Source organism: Rhinopithecus roxellana, chromosome 8 (genome assembly GCF_007565055.1).
Source record: "Rhinopithecus roxellana isolate Shanxi Qingling chromosome 8, ASM756505v1, whole genome shotgun sequence".
Taxonomy (NCBI): domain Eukaryota; kingdom Metazoa; phylum Chordata; class Mammalia; order Primates; family Cercopithecidae; genus Rhinopithecus; species Rhinopithecus roxellana.
In genome coordinates this window covers 121,944,823-121,957,295 of record NC_044556.1, presented here as the reverse complement: position 1 = coordinate 121,957,295, position 12,473 = coordinate 121,944,823, and the positions used below count along the sequence as shown (strand labels likewise).

Here is a 12,473-nt window from a genome sequence, read left to right as displayed (position 1 = left end):
CTGATGATAAACTGTCATTATTCAACTCAGAGAAATAAAAAGCTAAAACATCCGCCTAAGAAAGGAACTTTTCTGGATTTTGAGATGCCAGTAACAAATAAATCCCTGCTTTTATATATATTTGTTCTCAAATAATTATAAGCTAAATAATATCTTACATGCATTAATAGAGCTTCCTATTTTAAAGAAACAAGACAAAGTAAAAAACACAGAAAGACTTTTCGTTGGGAGTATATGCAGGTAACTCGTAATATTAGTAGATTGTCTGAATTCTGCTGTACCAGAAGTTTACTTTATCAACTTTTTAAAATACATAGCCCATGAGGCTTAGAAATGTCTATTTTCTTAGATCTCATTATTCTTAGATTTATATAGGTTTTGACTATATAAATTTCATTATTTTAGTAAATCTTTACTAAAATTATTATTTTTAATATTAAATACTGAATTTGTATTTAAAATACAAAAGGTTTAACAATATTAACAATGCCTAATTTATTTATAATGAAATCGAGTCTTGAGAATTTGTGTTACCTTTAAAGACACCAAAACTCCTGACACTTTAATTCCTTCTCATCTTAGTAGTCACACACTCACCTTGAGGATCAACTTCTTTAGCTAGCTTCAGCGCATCTGAGTTTGCAAGATCAGTGTTGGCTGGCGTAACAGCTAAAATCAGACAGTTCTCCCTCGTGATGAACTGCATAATCATTTCTCTGATCTGATACTCGATATCTGGTGGCTGATCTCCCACTGGCACTTTAGTTATTCCAGGTAGATCAATAAGGGTTAGATTTAACACTGTGTGGAAAGGATAAAAGAGTCTTACACCTTCAATGCTAAAAGATAACACAGAACCATTTGTCACTTAGCTCAGCTTTCTACATTGTGTATCTGAACAACTCAAACCCATGTGTGTAGAACAAAAAGCATAAAATAAAAATGGTTTTGCTAGTTTTCTCTAATTTTATGATATGATTGTGCTATGCCAAATGATCACTTTAACATAATTTGAAAGGCACTGATTTGCATGCCTAACAGTTTGCTCAGAAAGCTGTCATATCTGTAACTAGGGGGTTATAATTAAAACACCAAACGAAAAATGCATATGCTGTCTACCAGTCTTGTACGTCGCCTTCAAGTGGTATAAAAACTCGCAGGGTAAGATTTGCCCTTTCCTTAAAAAGTATCATATGTTTTTTATAGAAAGTTAGCCACTTAGCCTAGTAGGAAGCGGTTAGCCATTCGTGGTGCCCTGAGTTTACTGAATTAGCTGTACGAACAGAGTCAGCAACAACATGACTGTAGCCCAACCTCTCTGTACAAACAATGTTGGCACCAAGTACCCTTGGGAAGTCCTAATTGAGCTTATGTCATTTATATTCTGTTTTAAAAGCAATAGAGCTAAGTAGCGAGTAAGAAATGAAAATTTGCCCACTAAAGGCCGGGCGCGGTGGCTCAAGCCTGTAATCCCAGCACTTTGGGAGGCCGAGACGGGAGGATCACGAGGTCAGGAGATCGAGACCATCCTGGCTAACACGGTGAAACCCCGTCTCTACTAAAAATACAAAAAACTAGCCGGGCGAGGTGGCGGGCGCCTGTAGTCCCAGCTCCTCGGGAGGCTGAGGCAGGAGAATGGCGTAAACCCGGGAGGCGGAGCTTGCAGTGAGCTGAGATCCGGCCACTGCACTCCAGCCTGGGCGACAGAGCGAGACTCCGTCTCAACAAAAAAAAAAAAAAAAAAAAAAAAAAAAAAAAAAAAAAGGAAATTTGCCCACTAAAAATTTAGTCAGCATAGAGGCTATTTCCCATCACACACACACATTATGGATTGGTTATCTAATTTATAAGTTTCTTTTTTTTTTTTTTTTTTTTTTTTTTTTTTTTTTTTTTTTGAGACGGAGTCTTGCTCTGCCGCCCAGGCTGGAGTGCAGTGGCCGGCTCTCAGCTCACTGCGAGCTCCGCCTCCCGGGTTCACGCCATTCTCCTGTCTCAGCCTCCCGAGTAGCTGGGACTACAGGCGCCCGCTTCGTCGCCCGGCTAGTTTTTTGTTTTTTTTTTTTTTGTAGTTTTTAGTAGAGACGGGGTTTCACCATATTAGCCAGGATGGTCTCGATCTCCTGACCTCGTGATCCGCCCGTCTCGGCCTCCCAAAGTGCTGGGATTACAGGCTTGAGCCACCGCGCCCGGCCTAATTTATAAGTTTCTACCGATAGTCTGGGGAGAAAACTCAGAGCTGATTTCTCAGGAAGAAAATAAATAGGACTATATATGGCTGCAAGAAATCCAATAGGGGAGGATGCAACCATAGTAACATGTACCTCTAAGATTTCAGCAAAGACTGAAAAATGGAAGTTTTCATACATACCCTTCTCAAATTCTAAAAGCTTATGAAAATGAAGAAAAAAAATTTAATGACTAACTCAATTCTGTTTTTATTAAAGTCATCTCCTCCTCCCTCTCCTTAAATGTTCTAAGAGCTCTTTGAACCATAACATTAATGGGCAGTATCCAAAGGATACCCTAGAAAGCCAGCACTGTTTGTATCTTCTGTACAAATGATGTATGTTAATTAATGTAGTAAAAATGTTTGGGGAGAAGAATTTGGAATTTTATTATTTTACTTACCATGTGGGGAATAGACTCGTAAATTAATGGGTATGGAGGAAATGCCTTTATTCATTCCAGTCACGCGATCTGTTTCTGCTTCAATCTCATGGCGAACTTCATCAAAATCTGTAAATTTCTTTCCTTTGCAATGTAGAAACTCAGCATATTCTACAAAAATAAAACCAAAATGACACGACTTAAATTCATGCATTTTTGCCATAATTATAAAAAATGTTTCTTTAATTATAAGTCAAATTATCCGATATTCTCTCTTCATCCCTCATGAACACCCCACAGAACACAGTAGTTACTAAGAATCACAATTAATACTTCAGAAATATTAAACATAGTACAAATGCTATAGATGCTAAATTTGCTAATTTTCAGTTGAGCAATTAAATACTATAACCAGTCCCTAAACCACATAGCCTATTAAATAATTTAAAGAAAATTTTGGCTGTCCAAATGATAAAGCAAACAATAGCACCTGATTATTAAAAACATTAGATCTAGGATATCTCTGAGTTATGTTAGCATTTCCCTCTTCAGTAGCACCACTTCATCAGGATGGAAAGTCAAGTTATATAAATATATCTTCAGAAGGTAAAATAAGTTAGGGGGAATCATTTGATTAATTTGTTAAAAATAAATAATATATGGAATCCTTTAGCTTAAAAACATACTATTGAAAATACGACATCAGCTTGTATAAAGACAATTTCTCAAGGAAAAAAAGTTATAAAGTATTATATCAAAGAAAATATTTACCTGTAATCTAAAATTTTTTAAAAAATCCCTCAGCAGAGGGAAAAACACTAAAATAACTACATAAATAACAAAACTGGGTTTTTTAAATTTCAGTAACATCCTACAAAGTGTTGTATTATCAATTTCTATACCTACTTTGAGAGAAATCAGGTATATGAAAAACACCACAATTTAAAAGCAAAGCTAGTACAGTACTATTAGATTTTTTTAAATGAGTATAAATCTAACAGAGAAACAAACCTCAACAAAGATTTTAGTTTATCTAATATCTCAATGAAGAATTGTACCGCTAAACTTAGACTATGGCTAAGCACCTTGGACCCAAATGCCAGATAAGAGCCAGGGAGATCGAGGCTGCAGCGAGCCGTGATCATGCCACTGCACTCCAGCCTGGGCAAGAAAGTGAGACCCCATCTTAAAAAAAAAAAAAAAAAAAAAGCCAGATGAGGCAATTATTGGTAGCCTTACTACCATTCCCCATCATAAACAGTTAATTTTCACTCTTGGAGATGAAACGTCAAGGCAAATAGCAAGAGAGCTGTCAGATGTGGTCCGTGTCTTCAAGTAGGTTAGCATTAACTCAAAAAGCTAAGGATTAGACCACTGAGAAAAAACATTATGCAGGTAGCATAATGTAAATGCTGAGCTGCCCTTTAAATGATAGGAAAGGTAGAGATAGAAAAGATGATTTTAAGTTGTGGTACCTAAAAAAGGAAGTGGGGTATGGACTGAATATTGAACAGTAGGGAGGATTTTGACATGTGCGGGGAGAAAGAGAGGTCTTTCAGAGAATCAGAGAATCTTCGTAGGTTCAACAAATCTGGCAGGTTGTCATCCAGTCTCTGCTTGGACCCATCCACTAATGGATAACGGAAACTTTGATCTCGTTGGAAAAAAACTCTCATTGGAAAATATTTATGTTTGGTATGAAACCTGCTTTCTTGTCATATTCCACGGGTCCAACTTTTGTGCTCTGGTGCTACTCAGCTGTGAAAAGGCCGTGTGCATTAATATGAGTGTCAGCACCCCGAGTTTGTCTCCTTCCTGGGCCTTATACCCTTACCTTGCTTTGTCTCACCACTACTCGGGCCCTCTGGTGGCAAAGATTTCCCAGTTCCAACCCCAGCCACTCTGAACTGGAAAGGTCATAGACTCCCAAAGTGGACCAAAAAGTTTCCACTTTAATTTACCAAAGAATTGAAATGACCTAGTTTTTGGGATGTTAGAATGAGAATCAGAGACGGACTTAATTTCTGTCTTTCCTGACAACATGCATGGACATGAGTATTTCTCCTTCTATCTTAGTTTCTCTATATAATGTGCCACTTTCTGAAAAACAGCAAGCTAAGTCTCCTGAAAGCTCATTCCTCTAATGCCGGAAGTATACCCAACAGTAAAGACTCAACAGGCTGCAGAAATCTGGCCTGAAGAGATCAGTTCATCAAGATCAGGCATGTTCTTCTACACTTACCCTCATAGGCACTGTCTTTATTAGAATATAAATTCCCAGAAGATGGAGCCTTCATTTTATTACCCATTCAATGCTTAAGCCAGTACCATGTGAGTGTAAGAGTATATAGATAAGTAGAGGACAAAACAGTAAGAAAAACAAAGGAACAAAAGAAGTCAGATCCCAGAAACAAGCAAAAATTACATGGAAAAATTAGAAATAATTTAGACGAAATGGAACTGTGTTTTTTTCAATGCCACCTATTCCGTGGAAAATGTACCCTTGAGGACTTATGGCTATCACAACTGTTCTGTCATACAGTTCATAAGCTTCTGGATCAGGAACTACATTTTCAATCATTGCTAATCGATACTTCCAGTTAACACAAATGTGGACCTCCTTTGTTGCCACTAGATGGCACCTACTTGCTTTCTCTGTAGGAAACATGCCCTTCCGGAAGGGTGTAAAATCAATGCTCTTTTCAAATTAGATTTAAATGAGTTCTCAAACTCTTGAAAATACTTTTATCTTGGAATCAAGAGATGATAATTGTGCAGGACCATCTCAAACCTTTGTGTATTTTTATTTTGTCAACCCCTTGGTCAATTTGCAGTGTCTTGTTGAGGACAGCGTCCCCCAGACAAATCCAAGGATACCTGTATTCATTTATTTATTTGATTAACATTTATTGAGATCACTCTACTTGCCAAGAACTGTTTTAGAAATTGGGATATAGTAAAGGGGGGAAAATAAGTCTCTAGGCTCACGAAGCTTAAATTCTAATCAGGTAAAAGAGTAAACAATGTGTGTGTGTGTGATGCTAAGTGCTATGGAGAAAATAAAATAGCAGGGGGATAGTAAATGCTTTGGGAAGGGGGTTGCCTGGTTATGTGGTATAGATGAGGAAGGCTTCCATGACAGGGTAAAGTGACCTTTGAGCAATGACTCAAGAAAGGAAGGCAGCAGGCCGTACTGTATGGAAGGGCATCCGGGCAGAGTGCCTAAAGCAGATGTGTGCTCGGCATGTTGAGGGAGAGCCAGGTCCACGTGGCTGGAGCACGGCGGTGTGGAGGGGAGGGAGGCAGGAAACAAGGCCAGTGCTATAGACAGGCCTGGATGTGGAGGGCCCGTGGACTGTTTTAAGGATTTTGATTTTTCTCGGAGTGAGACGGTAGAACATCTGAAGGATTTGGGGTAGAGCAGAAACATGCTGTGACCTGGGTTTGAAACAACTGTGGCTGCTGTGTTGAGGACAGACATGAGGAGCGAGAAAGGAAGCTTGCTATTGGAATTATCCTGGGGAGAGCTGCTGAGGCTTGGACCAGGGTGACAACAGTAGGATGGTGATAAGTAGTTAAATTCTAATGTATTTTGAAGAAAAAACCAACAGAATATGCTGAAGGATTTAAGCTGGGGAATGAGAGAAAGAGAAGCATCAAGGATAACTTCAAAGAGTTTGACCTCAGCCACTAGAAAATGTTTGAAATAGAAAAGACTGAAGGAAAGAGGATGGGATGGGATGGGATGGGATGGGATGGGATGGGATGGGATGGGATGGGATGGGATGTGGGTTGGGACCTATTAAGCTTGTGATGCCCATTACACACCCAGCCAAGTTGAGAAAAAGCACTTCTGCTAAGGTTGAGTACCACACAGCTGAAGGAGACGCCATTAACATTCAGTCTTTGGATAGGTGTCTCTACTCTGAAAAATTTCCAGAAGATGGCAGTCATGTGCTTGAGGAAAGGGCAGCTTTTTCTAATTTGTATAAAAATGTCTTCAGGGCTAGATATACGCATCTTTTGTTCACGGAGAAGTCCAAGTGAGAGATATATATTTGGGAGTCATTCAAGTCAGGCAAGTGATGAGATCACTAAGAGTTAAAGAAGAGGTCAGAGTACCAGGCCCTGGGTTTTCCAAAGTGTAGAAGTCAGGAAATGGAGACTTAGAAGGTAGGAGAAAACAGTAAGGGGAAAACAAAGCAAGAAAAGAGGAGACCTATCCCATCCAACCCTGCCTACAACATGTCCAGTAACAGGAGGACTAAGAATGGATCTTAAAATTTAGCAACTTAGGATCCTTCAGCAGGAGGTTTAAGAGAGAAGAGAATAGACCAAGTAGAGGCTGATTATAGAATAATTCTTTTTTTTTTTTTTTTTTTTTTTCTTTTGAGACAGGGTCTCACTCTGTCACCCAGGCTGGAGTGGAGTGGTGCCATCATTACTCACTGCGGCCTCGAACTCCTGGGCTCAGTGATCCCCCCACCTTAGCCTCTGGAGTAGCTGGGACTACAGGCAGTGTGCCACCACATCTGGCTAACTTTTATTTATTTTTTGTAGTGATGAGGTCTCACTGTGTTGCCCAAGCTGGTCTCGACCTCTTGGCCTCAAGTCATGTTCCCAATTCAGCTTCTCAAAGTGCTGGGATTATAGGAGTGAACCACTGTGCCCAGCCAACCGTTCTTTAAGGAGTTTTGTGGTAAAGAAGAGGAGAGAAGGGAGAGGGCAGTTACAGAGGTATGTAAAGTCAAGAGAAAATTTTGTAAAGATGGCAAATTAATGGCATGTTCATAGGCTGAAATGGTGACACCCAGGATAAGTGAAGTGAGAAGGCACAAATGCTGAAGTGATGTCTGAGGGGAGGGGAATAGGAGGCCAGAAAGAAACAAACAAACATGCCAGGGCATCCATAGGAACAGGAAGGAGGCAGAACAATGAGCATAGATGAGATGAATAGGTAGAACTAATGGTGGTGGGAGCCTGTGAAATTCATCAGGGGACTGTAGGCATTGATTATATTTGTCTGAGGTCATTTTATATCTTTACTGGTTAACTAGGTGGTTTACTTGTTAACCATTTAACCATCTCACTGGTTAAACTGTATAAGTACTATTATACAGTTTATATACTACTATAGTACTGTATAAGTACAAAATACATTATACACACACACACATGCACGCTAAAAGTGATCCTAAATGAGTGACCTCAGAGTAATCACAGCAGGTATGACAATTTGGGTCTAATCCATGTCAATCACTGGGGTTCAGACCTGCCCCAGCATATCTGGAAAACCAATAGGGTAGGAACCACAAAATACTCTTTTCTATGGGAACCAAAGAGCTTCCTGGAAAAGAATTCAACCTACAGGATAGAAAATTCAGCAAAACCAGCTGACCTGGCTTTTCAGGAAAGGGCTACCTGTAATCCATCCTCTACCCAGCTCCAGAGATTCGTAGATCCATGTCCCCTTGTCTCTATGATGATAATTGTAGTTTGGGGATGAAGGAAATTCTAGCATCTAAGTCAGACTCTATAGAACGAATTGTACTAGCTGATCAATAGCCAGACCTTTTAAGAGCTGCTAAATGTGTGTCTTCTACCATGGTATACTGTGGTAAACTATGGTTTACCATATTTTTATACTATGGTGAACTAACATGTCTGAAGGTTACACAATCTCATCTTATAGTTTTGAGATACTTTCTTTCTCACAGAAAGGTACAATTTCCAGTGGCATGAACTCTCTTGACATGGTCTCAGTATTCCTTTCATTCTAAATGCTTCGTATTTGGGGACATGAAATGGTCTTTTCCTCAAACAATTTGAGGCTTCAGCCCAGCATCAATGTGAGTAGTCAGTGTATTAAATCTCCTAGCCACAAAGTCATACAAAGGATGAAGGTTATGTGTACGTAAGCATTGAAACCGTGATAATGCATCCGCGAAATTCTTTTCTGTTGCAGTATAACCTGTCTTATTGAAATTTATGTTTCATTTTCACAAAATAAAATTTCTGTTTTTAGTTTCACAAAATAAAACTCCTAGTTTTGATTATTTTCTCTGTTTTTACCATGTTAAAAATAGCCTACAATTGAAGCAAAGGTTAAGAAACATTACTCTATCAAATAATGATTAGGGAGGAAAAAAGGGGAATATTCAAAAATCAGAGCTATAACTCTATTTCATTTTTATTTCCTTTTAAAACATTTTAGCACTGTCATTTTTACTGGTCATGAAACACAAATTATGCTAGGTTAAACAACTGACAAATTGTTTGGGGGAAGGATGAGACGGGTTTATGCTTGGGCAATGTTCCAATCATCTGTGAAAAGCACAGCATGACTGTAAGAATTTAAATATTTCCACTGTGCCCCTTCCATTGGGAAAAATATGTATATGTTTTAATTATCAAGATTAAGTAGAAAGGAATAATTACAGAGCACTAGAACATAATCTCTTGTCCGTCTTTATTCTAAGAATTGAGGTTCTTCAAAATTTTAATTGGAGATTTCTTATTTCTAACAGCAATGTTTTGTGAGCGCAGGGCTCCAGTGAAAACAGAGTACGGGGGTCATATACATAAGGGACTGTTTTCAATGCAACAAGCTGAATTCACTGGCTATATAGAGCATCGATGTATGACTATATTTAAAAACATATTTCCTCAAAGGCAGAGATACATTTTACTCTTCTGTGTTTCCCTAATGCCTATTATATTTAGAGTAAAGAACATCTGTAGGCCAGGCGCAGTGGCTCACGCCTATAATCCCAGCACTTTGGGAGGCCGAGGTGGGTGGATCACCTGAGGTCAGGAGTTCGAGACCAGCCTGGCCAACATGGTGAAACCCCGTCTCTACTAAAAATACAAAAATTAGCCAGGTGTGATGGCAGGTGCCTGTAATCCCAGCTACTCAGGAGGCTGAGACAGGGGAATCACTTGAACCTAGGAGGTGGAGGTTGCAGTGAGCCTAGATCATGCCACCTTATTCCAGCCTGGGTGACAGAGCGAGACTCAGTCTCAAAAGAAAAAGAAAGGAAAAAAAAGGACATCTGTAGATTTATTTCTTCTTTAAAGCAGTCTACTTTGGATATAACAATGCTTCCAATAAATACTCCATGTTCTTACTCACATGTGACAGCTTAAAAAAAAAGTTGATCTCTTAGAATTAGAGAGTAGAATAGTGGTCACTGGAGACTCAGAAGTGTTGGGGGCAAAGGAGATAGGGAGAGGTTGGAGAGCAGATACAAAAGTACAGCTAGATAGGAGTAGTAAATTCCAGGATTGTGTAGTACTGAAGGGTAACTACAGTTAAGAATAATAAATTGTATATTTTCAAATAGCTAGATGAGAAGATTTTGAATGTTCCCAAAACTAAGAAATGCTAAGTGTCTGAGGTGATGGATAGGCTAACTACCCTAATTTGATCATTACATATGGTATATATGTACTGAAATATCACACTGTACTCCATAAATATGTATAATTATTATGTGTTAATTAAAAATAGTAACTTCTAAATGCTCCCATCAAGTCATTCCAAATTGAAGGCAAGATCCTAGAATTTTAGTTTAGTTATATATTAATTACATAGGACCCAGATATGAAACAGAACTCAACTGTATTGCTAAGATAAACAGGGAAAGTCTAGCAATCAAAAAAAAAAAAAAAAAGGAAATCTAAAGAAGCAAACAATTAACCTCAGGGAGTCCTGCAGTGGGTAAAAGGTAGAGGTCTCAGTAGGAGAGTTAAGAACAATAGGGTGAGATGGCAGTAAGTGGCGGGGGGTGCCAAGATTTCATAAAAGACAAAAAGCTGGTGCCAAGCAGGTATCAGACCAGACACAGAGACCAGGGTTTAAGATCAGGGCTCTGGTACTTTCAAGACAAAGTAGGAAATGAAAACAAAACTCCAAATGCAAACTAGGCCGAAAACCAAGATGCAAACTCAGTCATGGAATGGAAGGCAGAGCTGTTTTGTCAAGATACAAAGCCGAAGCCAGTTGAACAGTATTCAGGGTCAAGAGAAATTAATATCAGTGCCATCTTGAAATTTACTGCTGAACAACAGCCTTTACAGTTTTCTTCTGCTTCTAAAGCCTGGATAAGGCTGAGCCAAGAGGTGAAGGTTAAGGTGCCCCATGTGACTGGAATAGTGCTAGTGGACAAGACCAAGGCCAGTACTTACAGAAATCCCCAGAGATGGGGGACTTTTATGGAATATTCTACCACAAGTATCCAAAATAACAATCAGAAGCTAGCAGCTGTTGATACCTACATAGCTCAACTTAGTTCTATATTTTTTTCCAAAGGAGCTCGAAGAGTATAACAAAAATCAACTCTATTTCATACTCATAGTTTATTTCCACGTAAAACACAATCAAGAGATAAACTATATTCCAAATCTTAGCACCAGAGTTGTTTCTAGACCTTCTTATCCTCTTTTTCATCTCTACCTTCTCTGTAAGTGATCTCATCTGATCTCATTGCCTTAAAATTTTTTACATATGTCCTCTAAATTCACATCTCAGACATTCACCTCTCCCTTGAATTCCAGATTTGTCTATCTCTAATTCTAATGCTTAATTGATATTTTCACTCAAATGTCTGACAGATATCTCAAAAATCACCTGTTCAAAGCTTCCTTTCCTCAACTCTCTTCCAAACACTGTCTCACTGCCTCCACTATGGCCATGCTGCTTCTAAGCCCGCTGCACCTCTTACCTGTACTACCAAAAAAATAGCCTAACTGGTCTTTCTGACTCCACTCTTGTTCCACTGAATCCATTCTCCACCTAGTAGCTGGAAAGATTTCCTTAAAACATACATCACATCATGCTTCTCCCCTGTTTAAAGACTTTTACTGGTTTTCCAGTACATTTAGAAAAATACAGATTCCTCACCCTGGCCTACTCTAGAAAGTCCGATACAGTCTGCCACCCATCTGCCTCTGATGCCATCTCTATCACTACCTCCACCCTACCTGCTCATTCACTCTGCCTGCAACTGCCTCCCTTCCGCAGCTCAAGAGCACCAAGTCCCTTCCTACCTCAGGGCCTCTCTATAAGCTGCTCCTCTTCTGGAATGTTCGTCCCTCTAATCTCTGCATGTGTGGCTCCTTCCTGTCATTTACTCATCCAAAATATCATCTCTTTAGAGAGGTTTCCCTGACCAGACAAAATAAAGTAGCATCTCTTAGTCATATCCTATTACATCGCCCAATTTTTTTTCTTCAGTGCACATGGTCACTGTCCAAAGTTTTTCGTATTTGTTTTTTATTGTCTGTCTTCATCCACTGGAATATAAGCACTATGAGAACAGGAGCATTATCTGTCTTACCCCTGCTGCATTCCCAGTACCTAAACAAGTTGCATATTTGTAGAATTGAGGAATAAATAAATGAATGAGTAGATGACTGAAGGAATCAACAAATAAACCTTGGAGGAAGCTTGAAGTTTGTGGATAAGGAGAAAAAAAATGTTTATAAATATGGCTTTTGACATGCTGAGCTTGAGATACATTTGAAATATCCAAGTAGAGTTTCAAGCAGTCAGTTAAAAATATGAGTCTGGAGTTTAGCCCAGGAGCTAAACATGTGAGAGTTGTAATGTTTAGGTTGTAATTGAAGCCACAGTGTGGAAGACATTGTCAAAGGGAGAATATGAAATGACAACCAAAAGGAGCCTTGGGCAGATGTAACCTTAAAGGCCAGATAGAAGATAATGCATTGGCAAGGGAGCCTGAAAGAGTGAACAAAGAGATAGAAGGAAAACCAGGAATATTTAGCATATAAGCCAAAGACTAATTGATAATGTCAAAAGCTGTTGAAAGGGCAAGGTAAGTTAATTTTAAGGATGTAGGAAACCA

General features: G+C 39.0%; 1 protein-coding gene across 6 annotated transcripts in view; it reads right to left on the bottom strand.

Moving 5' to 3' along the window:
* Positions 1 to 12,473, bottom strand: part of DNM3 (dynamin 3) — a 572,648-nt gene that overhangs the window by 423,861 nt on the left and 136,314 nt on the right. For all 6 annotated transcript variants that reach the window (XM_030935982.1, XM_030935983.1, XM_030935986.1 and 3 more), the window contains 2 exons: positions 2,629 to 2,778; positions 598 to 801 (listed from right to left, as the gene is read on the bottom strand). In XM_030935982.1, the coding sequence (XP_030791842.1) occupies positions 598 to 801; positions 2,629 to 2,778 (354 nt within the window). The remainder of the gene's footprint in view (positions 1 to 597; positions 802 to 2,628; positions 2,779 to 12,473) is intronic.